A 12,647-nucleotide genomic window follows, 5' to 3' on the forward strand; every position below is an offset into this window, starting at 1 on the left:
TGGCTGTCTCCGACAGGAGATTCAAGTTGAAGACGACATTTTATAGAGGTTTTAAAATTAATGGTTAACAACTATACCTTTACAACCCGATTTCGTAGACAATTAATATGGAAATATACAAGGTTTAAACCATCAGGTTGGAAAGATATAGGGATTAGTATATTTGACAAAAACTGAAGTGTAAACGTTTTTTTTGTAACAAGCTATTAGTGAAAATTCAAATCTTTTATAAATGTTTCTTTTGCCATTGTTTAATGCAACCCACTAAAAGTCTGGAAACAGATGACGACATTTCAGAAATTTTACATATGTATTTTCTGTTGTAAAGCAAATGATTTACTAATAGCAAAAAAATCAACTTATTAAGTGGAACGGGTCTGTGAACATAGCACAATTGCTGGGTTTCATGTTTATTTGACTAATTGAAATCATAACTTCAGTTGGTGTGGCTCATGTTTGAGGTTGAAAAATTTACAAATGTAGATACTTACTAAAATGCAAAATAATTTAAAATTTGGAAAATGCGTGTTGTTTAGAATAAAATATAAAACTGATTTTTTTAATCGATTAAAGAAAAAAAATTATAAAATTTTATTTCGCATTGTTTTCCTTTAGTTTACAAACCACAATGAAAATGTTTTCTGAATTCATGTTTGGGGTTAAAATATATCAAATAAAGTAAGACAAAGGCTATATTTTTTAACGCAAACAGCACGAAATAAAATTTTATAATTTTTATAATTTTATAATTTTTGCGCGGCGCAGAAACGCATGATTTTGCACAATAAAATCATATTTATGAAATGAAATCAAAGTTTTTAACAAAGTTGAAAGATTGGAATGAAAACGCACAGGGGCACGGAAAAGACATGCAGTCTTGAATTTTTATCAAGTGTGATTTTCATGCTCTTTTGCGCGGCGCAGGAACGCATGATTTTGCTAAATAATTTCATATTTGTTAAATGGAATCAAAGTTTTTAACAAGTTGAAAGATTGAATTGACTTTGTTTTATTTGAATTTTTGAAGGCGCACAGACGGAAATAATGACATATAACCCAAATTTTGATTTTGGGGCTTTTTACATCTATAGTAATTGAGTTGATTAACTTTTATAGGGAAAATACTATAACCTATCTATATAATAAAGCTCTTTGCTCATATACATATATCTGTATAAATATTTATATTTCATCTATAGCTGGCCAAACGGCTGGACTAAATTTGCTGACCATTTTTTAGGAACCCATGGGTACTCTAAAATAAACTAATAAAATAATATTTTTTCTTTAAAAATCGAATTTTTTGTCTAAAAATCCAATTTTTTTAACGGGCACTTCAGCTAGTATAATATATACTCTGTTTGTTTGGCTGTCCAATCATAACTCAAGAACCCTTAGACCGATTTGCTTCAAATTTTAAATTGAGAGGGTTGACTGTTGCAGGCAGAGCTGTGTTTCTCTCTGGCACAGATGTAATTTTCTGTTTCTATGGCAAATATGTTACCATATTTGCTAGATTCTCGTAAGTCTGCAGATAGGGTTTCCACGAAATGGCTAAATCTTTTGCGCAAAATTTGCGCTATTTATTTTTCTTTTAAACAAGCAGAACTCAACTATTTGCTATATTCTTGTAAACATGCAGACTTCAACTATTTTCAATGTTCTTGTAAACTTGCAGAATTCAATACTTGTTATTATAAGATTTGAATGAAGAACTAAAATAAATATTCCATGACTTTGAATTTCTTCATGACGCTTGAATTACTTTATTATTATGTAAAATGAATCAAACGGTATTATAATATGATGGAATATGCATCTGGGAGACAAACTAATTCTTGAATCTCTCAAAGCAGAAGATCGTCAGGGACTGAGGAACCTTACCCAGCACTCCCTTATCTCCATGTTTGGGTGGATGACCCAATCTTTTCTTTGGCCTCTGATGCATCATCGGAAAGTTAGCTTAGCATTATTCTATTAATAGAATGTTTTTCTAGATCATAACAGGACATTAACTAAAAGGGGTATTTATTTCCCCTTTAACTACAGTACTTTTTACACACTGCAACTTTATCAAAAAAATACATTTGAACCTTTGGTTCCTGTTACATCCTCCACTGATTTTTTTGATAAAATTAGATCCTGGACAATGGCGGGCTAAGAGCTCAGCCTTTTCTTCTGAGCTGGTTGCCCCCTTGGTGTATCTTACTCCTTGAGTAATTCTCCTCACAGAGGTAGTACACTCCTGTATGCCGAGTCCGTTAGCGCCTGATCCAATCAGGGTTCAGTCATGTGTTTGTTGTCTATTCTGAACCAATAGAAATAGTATAGGTAACATTTATCTTTCTATCTATCTCATTATTCAAATAGAATTATGAATCCTTCAATCGGTGCTATCATTAAATGGAAATATCTTATCTATTTCTACTGAAATTATAGAGAGCAGCCTCCATGTCTGACCTCAAATCACCCATTAGTTCCTGGAGTATCTCAGGGGTGAACTTGTGCTTCTGGACAGGGGTTTTACAACTTGTCTTTAACATTATCCAGAAGATTTTAGCCTAAGGTTTCCATTTTTCCGGAAAAAAATTTCCATTTTCGAAATGGAATGATCCAGAAATTTGTTGCATAAACCGGAATTCCGGGATAATTCCGGTATAAATGGAAACCGGAAATTTTCCGGTTTACGTCACGTAAACCGGAAAAATTTCCGTTTTACGGAATGGAAACCGTAAAATTTCCAGTTTACATTTCGTAAACCGGAAAAATTTCTGGTTACCATTCCGTAAACCAGAAAAATGTCCATTTTACGGAATGGAAACTGTAAAATTTCCAGTTTCCATTTCGTAAACCGGAAAAATTTCCGGTTTCTATTCCGTAAACCGGAAATTTTTACGGTTTACGTAACGTAAACTGGAAAATTTCCATTCCGTAAACCGGAACTCAAAGAATTTTTCTTAATTTAATTAAATTCATATTTACAAAGTTTGAAAATTTGAAGAAAAAATCGAGGATCATAGCCCCCCCCCCCACCCGCTAGCTACTGCCCTGCTAGTGGTAGAGTCCCCCCCCCCTCGGTTTATCAGTTACATTTCACACTATAGTAACTTTGAATATTGATTATTGAGTATAACTTTTTCTACCGTCCGGCATCCATCCATATATTAGTGTTACTAACTGGTGTTGTATTTACATATGTAAGACTTTAATGTAATTCTGGTACCAAATGTTCCAGAAATTTCAGGAACGATTTTCCGGAAAATTTCCGGAATGATATTTCGGAACGTTCCGGAAATTTCCGTTATACGGGGAAAAAATCGTTCCAGAAATCGTTCCGGAATTCCGGTTTTCCGGAACCTTTTCCATAATGAAAATGGAAAAAATTTTCGGATCATTTCCGTACGTAAACCGTAACCCGGAATTCCAGTGGAAACCTATTTTAGCCCCAATTCTCCAGACTATACATTGAATTTTAACTTTTTGGTTTTCACCAATTATCTCAGGAGAATGACAGTGAGAATCGACGTCATACATCATTATAATAGTTGGAGAGTAACAATCTTAACCAACAGCTTTGAAATCCTCATCACTTTTGACAGGCGTCACAAGTACCGAGAGTAATCCCACAAATATCATGGGTACTGTCCTCCTTCCTGCTCTACTCTTTACTCTCTGCCCCTGCTGACTGGTCCTGGATATTCCTGCATTTCCAGGCGGATTATCCTGCCCAAACTTTCTCCTCTCTTATCCTGAACAAAGTTATCATTATAATTTTTAATATATATTGCAGGTGAACGCAATGCTCCTTCCTGGGGAGAGAACATGGATGCCACTAAATTGCACTCTATAATTGTGTTACTAACACTGGGAATAAAAATTAATTGCCCTTTCTTCTGCTAAAATTGTAAGACAGTGGAATCCATTTTCCCTGCCCTGGACGAAGTGTTACTGTATTTTTTACTTTTACAATTTTCAAATTTGGCCCCACAATGATATTATACCCCTCCTTTTTCATTTTCCCTTTCCACTACATTTTCTGTGTCACTCCAACTACTCTTCTCATTATCTTCCTCATTTCCTACTGTATTATCTACCTGATATTCTCCCACTAAGCTAGCCCTACTTTTGATACTCCCTGTCTGCAGTTTTTCAAGAGATGCCGCTCTTGTGCTGGTAGAAGCTGTACTTCCTCTTAATGTATGTCTTATTCTTGATAGACAGGCAGGTTCTGGTCTCTGGACCCAACTCTCTTTGATGATCATTTTCAGACTCTTAAGGGCAAGAGTGATTGATTTTGCTACTCTTCTGGATCTTGGAGTTCTCGAAACTGTGTGTGGCACTTTGAATGCTGGGCTGTTGAACATCTCAGGTGGTTTAGAAATTCTATTTGATCTCCTTTTTAAAGGGGTTTCTGATTCTGCTATATCCATAACTCAGGTTCAGGTGCTCTGCTGCCTGAGCTGCGGCTGAGACAGGCTCATCTTCCATTTTAGTATCTTAAGGAGAAATAAGTGTAGACACCAGCCTCAACAGGTTCCTTGTCCATCCTTGGAGTTTATCTTGGTCTCCAGTCAATGTGTGCTTTCTTCACATGGTTTTTCATCCTGCATTTTAAACAAAAAAGGACATGGGGGGACAGGGGACTGGGGGACAAGGGAACAGGACACTGGGGAGGAATGGGACACATAGGGCACAAGGGGGAAAGGGGTCAGAGAAGGGACACACAAGTATGGGAATGCATGGAAGAAGGGGACATGTAGTGCAACATCCTAGAGAGGAAAATGCCTTGAACAATTTGAAAGCATGTTGTAAACACCTACTCTATAACAAGTTCTTGAAACATATCTATCCAGGTCCCACCCATCTGCAATCTAAGTCAACCAGGACACAACCCACCAGGCTCTAAATGCCAAACAGGGACACAAGTGTAGCTATCCACCAAGCTATTTATCAATCAGGACACAACCCACCTGGGTCTAAATCACACATCTTGTCCCATGTAATCTCAGTTACACTACTTTCTGTAGATCTTCCATATGTTGTTGTGATTCATCCATCTTCTTGCTCTGTTCCAACATTGTTCTTACCATGCTTGGATCTTTCTTTCTTTTCCTTACTCTCGTTCCCATTCCTTCATCCTATCTTCCAGTTTCTTGTATCAAAGTTCTTGTTTCAATCTCTGCCTCAGGGCTTCCAATTCTCTGCATTGAAGGTTTCCTCCTGCTTTCCCGTTCACATTTGGTATTCTGGTGTCTGGTTCTTCACTGGTGTCCTCTAGGGTATAATTTAAACTGTCCATTGTTATTCTCTGTTTACACTGTTCATGACTTGTTGCTTCATTGTTCCTTTGTGTCTGTGGTATTTACTCCGGGTTCCTTGATTAATACCAATGCTACCACTTTTGTAGTAAACACCTATGCCATAATAAGTTCTCAAAACCTATTTTTCCAGGTCCCACCCGTCCGCTATCTAAGTCAACCAGAACACAACCCACCTGACACTAAATGCCACCCAGGACAAGGGCGTATACAGGGGGGGGGCATGGGGGGCAGTGCCCCCCCCCTAGACTTGTAAAGGGGGGGGCGTAGCCCCCCCCTAGAATTCTGCAAGCCTTTCACACTTTTCAAATCTTAACTGAAGAGTGAAGAACACAAAAAAAATAAGTTTGCTTTTCATGATTATTATAAAAAATCAAAATTTTAAAATATATATAATTACAGTGCAGTGCTCATGCTGTAACCAAGTTAACCTAACCAACCTAACCTAATTTTAACTTTTAAGTTCACAGAGTACACAGAGTTTAGTTGGGTTCAGAGAACACACAGTCTGCATACATTTGTACAGCTCACACACTTTACATTATATGCTAGTCTTGTTTAGTAGTGATGTGAGTCTGTTAAAAGTTGCCGTTGTGACTGGTATCTGTGAATTGCTGATTAATAATTATCATGAATCAAATACTGTTAATTATAAGCCTTGAGTTATCATTCATTCTTAGATTGCAGCAATTGTACTCCTACTTTTTTTCACAACAGAAACTTTTACAAGTCATAATTATTTTCTGGACCTTTGTACTTCTTTTCATCTCATAGAATTTAAGTTTAAGTTAAGTTTTATTTTCAAAAATGTCTTTTACTATCTCTAGTTTAAATACTAAATATACCTATAAAAGTATAATAAAATGTCGATTTTTTAGAAACAGTGCTTAGAAGGTATAATTATTTGGACTGTATGTGTGCCTTTTAAGTATCTTATACTTATGCCTGATATCCAAGAAGCCAAGTGTTATGAATTTACAGTTCGAATTTTGCCCCCCCCTACATTTATTTCTGTATACGCCCTTGACCCAGGAACACAAGTCTAGCTTTTTAACAAGCTATATATCGATCCCAAATGATGGGGATGATCCAACCTGGTTATATCAACACAGGGTTTTGGTGCATAGGCCACAAAAGGACACAAGCCTAGATATCAATAAGCTACATTTATTGATCCCAAATATTGGGGACCATCCACCTGGCTATATCAACACAGGGTTTCAGTGCTCTAAATGCCATAGAAGGACAGGAGCCTAGCAATTAACAAGCTATCTATCAATCCCAAATGATGGGTATGATTCACCTGGCTATGTCAACACAGGGTTTCAGGATTACTCTCTTGCAGTAATCAGTATGGAGTTATGCTATAAACTAACTTTAATTAAATGTCTTATGTCATAAGTTATTGTAATTTGATGTAATTACAATTCCTACGTTGTTATCTATTTGACATGATTAAGACAATCATGTTACGGATTTACCACACAGTCAAAGTTTCGTGTATGTATTGATAAGATTAGCAAGAATAGATATAACGTAGTTAATATATCTCCCCATATGTTTACAGCGTAATTTGAAGTATATCACATGATTTAATTCAATCATGCTACATACTCCATTAATACGCAGTTTCAATGAATAATGTCATTATGTACAAGTCTACAATATATATTGGTAATAATGTACAAAGTACTGCAGGTTTACAAAATATCATGCTTACACGATATTTGCTTATAGCAAAACTTGAGTTTCAAAACGTAATTTTATTTCTTGCACTTTTTGCGACATATTTTAAGATTTATTTTCTAAACGACTGACTAATAAAGACAGCTTACAATATTGTACACCACAGGGGCATTAACAGAGGTCAATATTGTCTTATTTCTAAGAAATAAATGATTTAAAGTTGTCATTTTTATTCCTGATAACAAATTGAGGTGGTGACAAATTGAGGAGTGCAAGCATGCTGCAAAAGACGTTTAGGTGGTTGTGATTACAAATTGAGGACTTCTGCACTCCCCCCCCCCTGCCCCCTCCCACTATAAAAGGAATACATCTAGCTGTTGCACACTATGAAATGGATAATTGTTTAACTTTAAAAGACCCATAATTTCATCCTCTGGCCCCAAAATGTATATTCTTGTTATTGTGTTTAAGAAATATTTCATTAAAAAAGTTCTTCCATTGTCGAGGGTCTTCACTAAGGTTGTGTAAAAAGGCTCTGTCAACCTTTCATTTCAAAATATTTTCGTATCTCTTCCTTTGCCTACAGGATTGACAGATTTTTTTATAAGTACTTTCTGTTTCACAAATCTACATAAACATGGCACTTTTTCTGTCTTTTTTTTCTTCTTTCTTCATTAAGTTATTTTGGGACAGATATAACAACTGAAAAGTACTGGGCTTTACCTGAATAATGATAATAGTAGGATTAATTTTTGATTATTAAATATTGAAGAAAATTTATAGACTATGTATATAATTTGATTAAAAAAATAAATTTTCGGCCCTATGTAAAACTTTAATTTGTTTGTCAAATGTGAAGATTACAATAAAAAGTATTGGCTAAAAATTGTGATTCACCTGTTCGACATTACTCTCATAGAAGGTTTTTTTAAAATTTAAATTTAGAAATTAAGACTTCAAAATTTCACAAAATTTAGTCGAAATTACATGAAATATAAATTTTTCTATTGATGCACAATAATTGAAAAATTTTACGCAACTGCTAGTAATTCCGCGTAATTCCAAGTAATTTTGCGTAATTAAATCATTAATAATGTTGGAAACCCTACTTTACAGAGGGTAACATTAAATTATAAAGTTAGATCTTGACAATTCTCTAAATATATATCATCAAATGACGGTAAAAAATGATCAATTTTTAAGAATTAAGGTTCTTTAGAATTAGGATAATTGTAGGCATTGCATTTGTGGCCTTCATGTAAAATGATTAAAATCTAGATTACCAAGACTTTTATTGAACATTTTGTGAAAGTTGATCTTTAATCTACACAACACACAAATCATCAAATGTAAAAAAACTAATTTTCAGCTTCAACGCCAAATTGGGTTTCAACTTCTGGTATGATTTCAATTCTGTAAACTCAAATGGTTGTTGCACAATGCACATTTTTTTGTCAAATAAATCAATTAAACACGCTTAAAAGTCAATTTATTGATCTTGTGAAGAGGTTGCAAATCATTAAATCAACTACATCAACATTTTCTCTGAGCAAAAGAATTGGGAAAGAATTAAGAAGGGTATAAGTTCTTTGCTATAGTGACTAGTTTAACCATGTAAAGAGTGCACTGTAAAAAAGAGTATCTTCATTATAGACATTTGACAAATGATCAATGCAAATAAATAAAAATACAAATCTTTAAAGACATTGATATATTTATTTTTTAATTTTTAAGAAAACAGCATTTACATCAATATTTGATTTCAAACCCAAGAACGTATAAAAAGAAGAGCTGATGCTAATGAAAATATATTTGTAAAAGTTCTAACTGCAGATGATTCTGTCCGTCCTTCATAATTGTAGAAAGAGGCAATATTTGACCAGGTTTTCTTCTTCCCATCTAAGGATATTGTGACAAGTCTGAAGAAATACTGTTGTCCAACCTGAAATCTGTCAACACTTACATTTAGCTCCACTTTAGTGCCCGCTGCAGTAGGGGCTAGCTGATCAGAATTTAAGACATCAGTACTGTTCAAACTATCAAGAAAGTTATTTATCAAAGTTACATTCACCAAGTCTGTTGAGTTTTGAGTGAAGAAAATTTTAAACTCTCCAGCAGTGCCAGAATCTAAAACATTGCCAGCAGATGTGAAGTAGAGGGTAAAGTATGCACGATTATCGGGGTTATTACCAGTCCTAAGATCTGTAACTTTAGCTGGTGGATAACTGGCTTTGTCTCCATTAACAATCTCAATAGATCCTCCAGCAGATGATCTTGTGAAGGCTCCAGTAGGCGTGAGAGTTGAATCTTCCCTTACAGTGTTGCTGCCACAGCAAATGGGATTTCCTCCAGTTGGATTGCTTGGGAGGGATTTTAACTTTGGATGTCTCTTTACATCAATAAATCCTTCATTTATTTGGGTATCATCAGAACCTTCAACTTGACACTTTAAGCTGTAACGTTTTGAACTGCTGCTTGGATCAAAACTAGTAAAATATCTGGCATATAATCCATCATTTGCAACAGTATCAGGCTCAGAACCTGAGTCTGACAGAGAGATTTCTAATGGAATAGGATTATCATCACGCTCGATATAAGCTGTAACCTTTGCCCCAATCACTGGGTTAGTTCCCTGCAAAACCCTTGCAATTACAGCAATTTTAATGTCATTAGTCATATCTGCTTTTTTGTTACCAATACTTGTCCAGCAGTTTGTCATGACTGGAATAGTGTCTGTCATAGATTTCGCTGTGATCTTTACACTTGCAAATCCAATTGTACTAGTGCTATTTACAGAAACAGTGTAGTAACCTGGAGCTAGTTCAGAGAATGACTTTAAATAGACACCATTTTCTTCAGTGAATTGATCTGGTACATTGTCAACAACAATATCAGCCCCTTTGTTACCAGAGAAGTCAATTTGAACAGAAACATCTTTCCCAATCAACTCATCTATGGTAAAATTAAAAGAAAACTCCATGATATTCTTATATGTTGTTTCATAAATAACTATATCCACTTCATTTGATGGAACTGCAGGTTGATATGTAAGAGAACCTTGCATAGCAGTATTGATTACTTCTGGACCAGAATTATCAGGAACAAAAAAAGCTTTTCCGTTTGTCTCCTCTGCAAGTTTTATAATGTCTTGATCTGCATTGTTACTGAAAGCAATTGTAATGACTCTTACCTCTTGTGCCTTAATTAATGGAATTGCTTGGGCTATTGTAGTTTTATCTGGCATATCTGGGTTTTTACAGTCAAACTTTCCATCAGTTAGAAATATCATTACACCTCCTTTTTCAACACCACCATTCTTAAAAACTTTCAATCCTTCTTTTAATCCTGCACCAAGGCAAGTGCCTCCATCTGCATTTAAATTGTCAAGTGCTTTGGCAATGTCTGCTCTACTCTGATTGTTAACTGGTGTTAAATTTACTACTGTGGAGGCTTTAGAGCTAAACTTTGCTACTCCAAGAGGAACTCCATCGTCCAGGTCATATGTTAACCATCTTTTTGCAGAAGCCTTAAGTCTGTCTAATCTGAAATAGTCCCCCATACTACCGGACACATCAAGAACCATGACAAAACTTGAAGATGTTTTTGATCTAAGAATTTCAAAACTTGGGGTTCTACTCTCTTCTGTGTTGTTGTTCAAATAATCTTTAAAGTCTGGATGATTTTTTATAATTTCAAATGTACTTTGACCTCCACACATGTCATTATGCTTTGTTGGTATGTCTGCCTGATGCAACAGGATTTCAGAATCATCACAAAATTGGTTATTTCCCTGTAGATATGGAATTGCCATGATAGAGGACTTGACCATGTTGCCATCTCCCAGAACTGGAAAACAGTTTGAATCTGGAAGTCCAGTTTTCTCATCATATCTACAAGCCCCGCCATATTTCCAATCCTCAAGTCTGTAATCCACAAGACCTTCATTGGTACAAAAGTTTGGAGCTATTTCATTGACTTGACCTTGCATTGTCCACTGAGACTTGTAATAAAACATCGGATATTTCTCGTCCCCTGGATATCCAAACTCATCAAAAACTCCATACCGGTACTTTGCCCATTCATGAACAAACACCTGTCCTGGAGGTCCAAAAGTACCTTCAATATTTCCATAATTTTCTATAAACTCATTTGAGATCTGGATGTATTCTCCTTCCTCTCCGCAGCCACTGGTTTGAAGAGTGAAGGGTGAATTACCATATACTCCGCTTTTAGTATTAACTTGAACATCACCATCTTGGAAGACCACACTTTCCACAATAGTTGCATTGATACTGGTCCATGATGAAGGTATTAGTATTCTAAACAAAAATGAAAAATTTCTAGAAAGATTTTTTTGAAGATTCTTATGGTTGAGTTGGGAATGAACAGTCCAAGCTGTGCTATTTTTTATTATTCAGCTGAAAAAAAAACATCATTAAAAAAACAAAAAATAATTTTTTATTTGCAATATTTTATTTAGCTTATTTTCAATTGTAATTCAAAGCTAACTTTATTTAAATAGGTGGTATATTTCAGCTTAAAACTGTTCAGTATTATCTCATTAACTGAATTCTGAACATTTTAGTTATAATTTATTAACAAAAACCGAAAGCTAATTCCATTTCATTTTTAATCATTATGTACTTACTTAACACTTCTGATGAAGACCCAACCCCTGCTTGAAATATACAAAGTTTCACTTCCTTCTTTAATCCAAGACTGTATATTTTCTGTAAATAACTTCTCGTAAATTCATGGAAAAAGGTCAAAAGCAATAGTTCTTTCATAAGATTTGTATACTAAAACTAACAGAGATTACTACATAAATAAAGTAGTAATCTCTGTTTGGATGTCCGAGCATAACTCATGAACCACTTGACTAATTTGCCTTAAATTTGTATTAGGGAACTCAATAAAATCAAGGCTTATCATGGTTCAAATTTTCTTAGTTGAGTAGGCTATAACGGCAGAGCTTGGTTCCCAGGATAGTTAGATATTATTTTCAAGGGGACATTTAAAGATTTTTTTTAAATGGTCCATTGTACATTATAGAATACTCTAGCCATTGCCCAAACATTTTATCATTGTGTTGGAAGTGTTGAAAAACCAGTTTCTGTAGATTTAAATGACAAAGCTGTTTGTCGCTAACATAAGTAAAAAGAAATAGAAATGAAGATATCTAATGATTTTAATTCTATCATTGTTATTGATACAGTGATAACCAAAAAATTCTGAAATAGGAAGATGACATAACAGCAATATTTAAGTGAATTTGATGTTGTTACAAAGCAAATAGTTTTTTTAAAACACTTTTTAAGTAAAATGGATCTTTTAAACTGGACAATTGCTGTGTTCCATGCTCATTGGACTATTCAAAGTCATAACTTGAATCCGTAAGTCGTCTTCCTATTCCAGAGTTTTCTGGTTATCACTGTACAGTTCAACATGTCCTGGGTTATTTTCAACAGGTCGCACACAAAGATAGGAATTTTACTACAAGGTGTCCCAAACAACATGGGAATTCAGTGATGAATTCAATATTGTCTTTGTCATGAATTAGCATTGTAATACCTTGTTTCGCTACTTAGCGATTTCCCTAAAGACCTAATATATGTACCGTGTGGTATTTCTCAGGATTGGATC

The 12,647-nt window shown here is 34.8% G+C and overlaps 1 protein-coding gene across 1 annotated transcript; it reads right to left on the reverse strand.

Moving 5' to 3' along the window:
- Positions 1–8,700: 8,700 nt before the first annotated feature.
- LOC111717355 (calcium-activated chloride channel regulator 1) lies at positions 8,701–11,734 on the reverse strand (the record flags this gene model as incomplete). The annotated part of the gene is given in 2 exon segments (XM_023492856.1): positions 8,701–11,323; positions 11,653–11,734. A coding segment is annotated over 1 exon segment (2,253 nt). The 3' UTR covers positions 8,701–8,766.
- Positions 11,735–12,647: the final 913 nt, after the last annotated feature.

The sequence above is a fragment of the Eurytemora carolleeae genome, unplaced genomic scaffold (genome assembly GCF_000591075.1).
Source record: "Eurytemora carolleeae unplaced genomic scaffold, Eaff_2.0 scaffold2536, whole genome shotgun sequence".
Taxonomy (NCBI): domain Eukaryota; kingdom Metazoa; phylum Arthropoda; class Copepoda; order Calanoida; family Temoridae; genus Eurytemora; species Eurytemora carolleeae.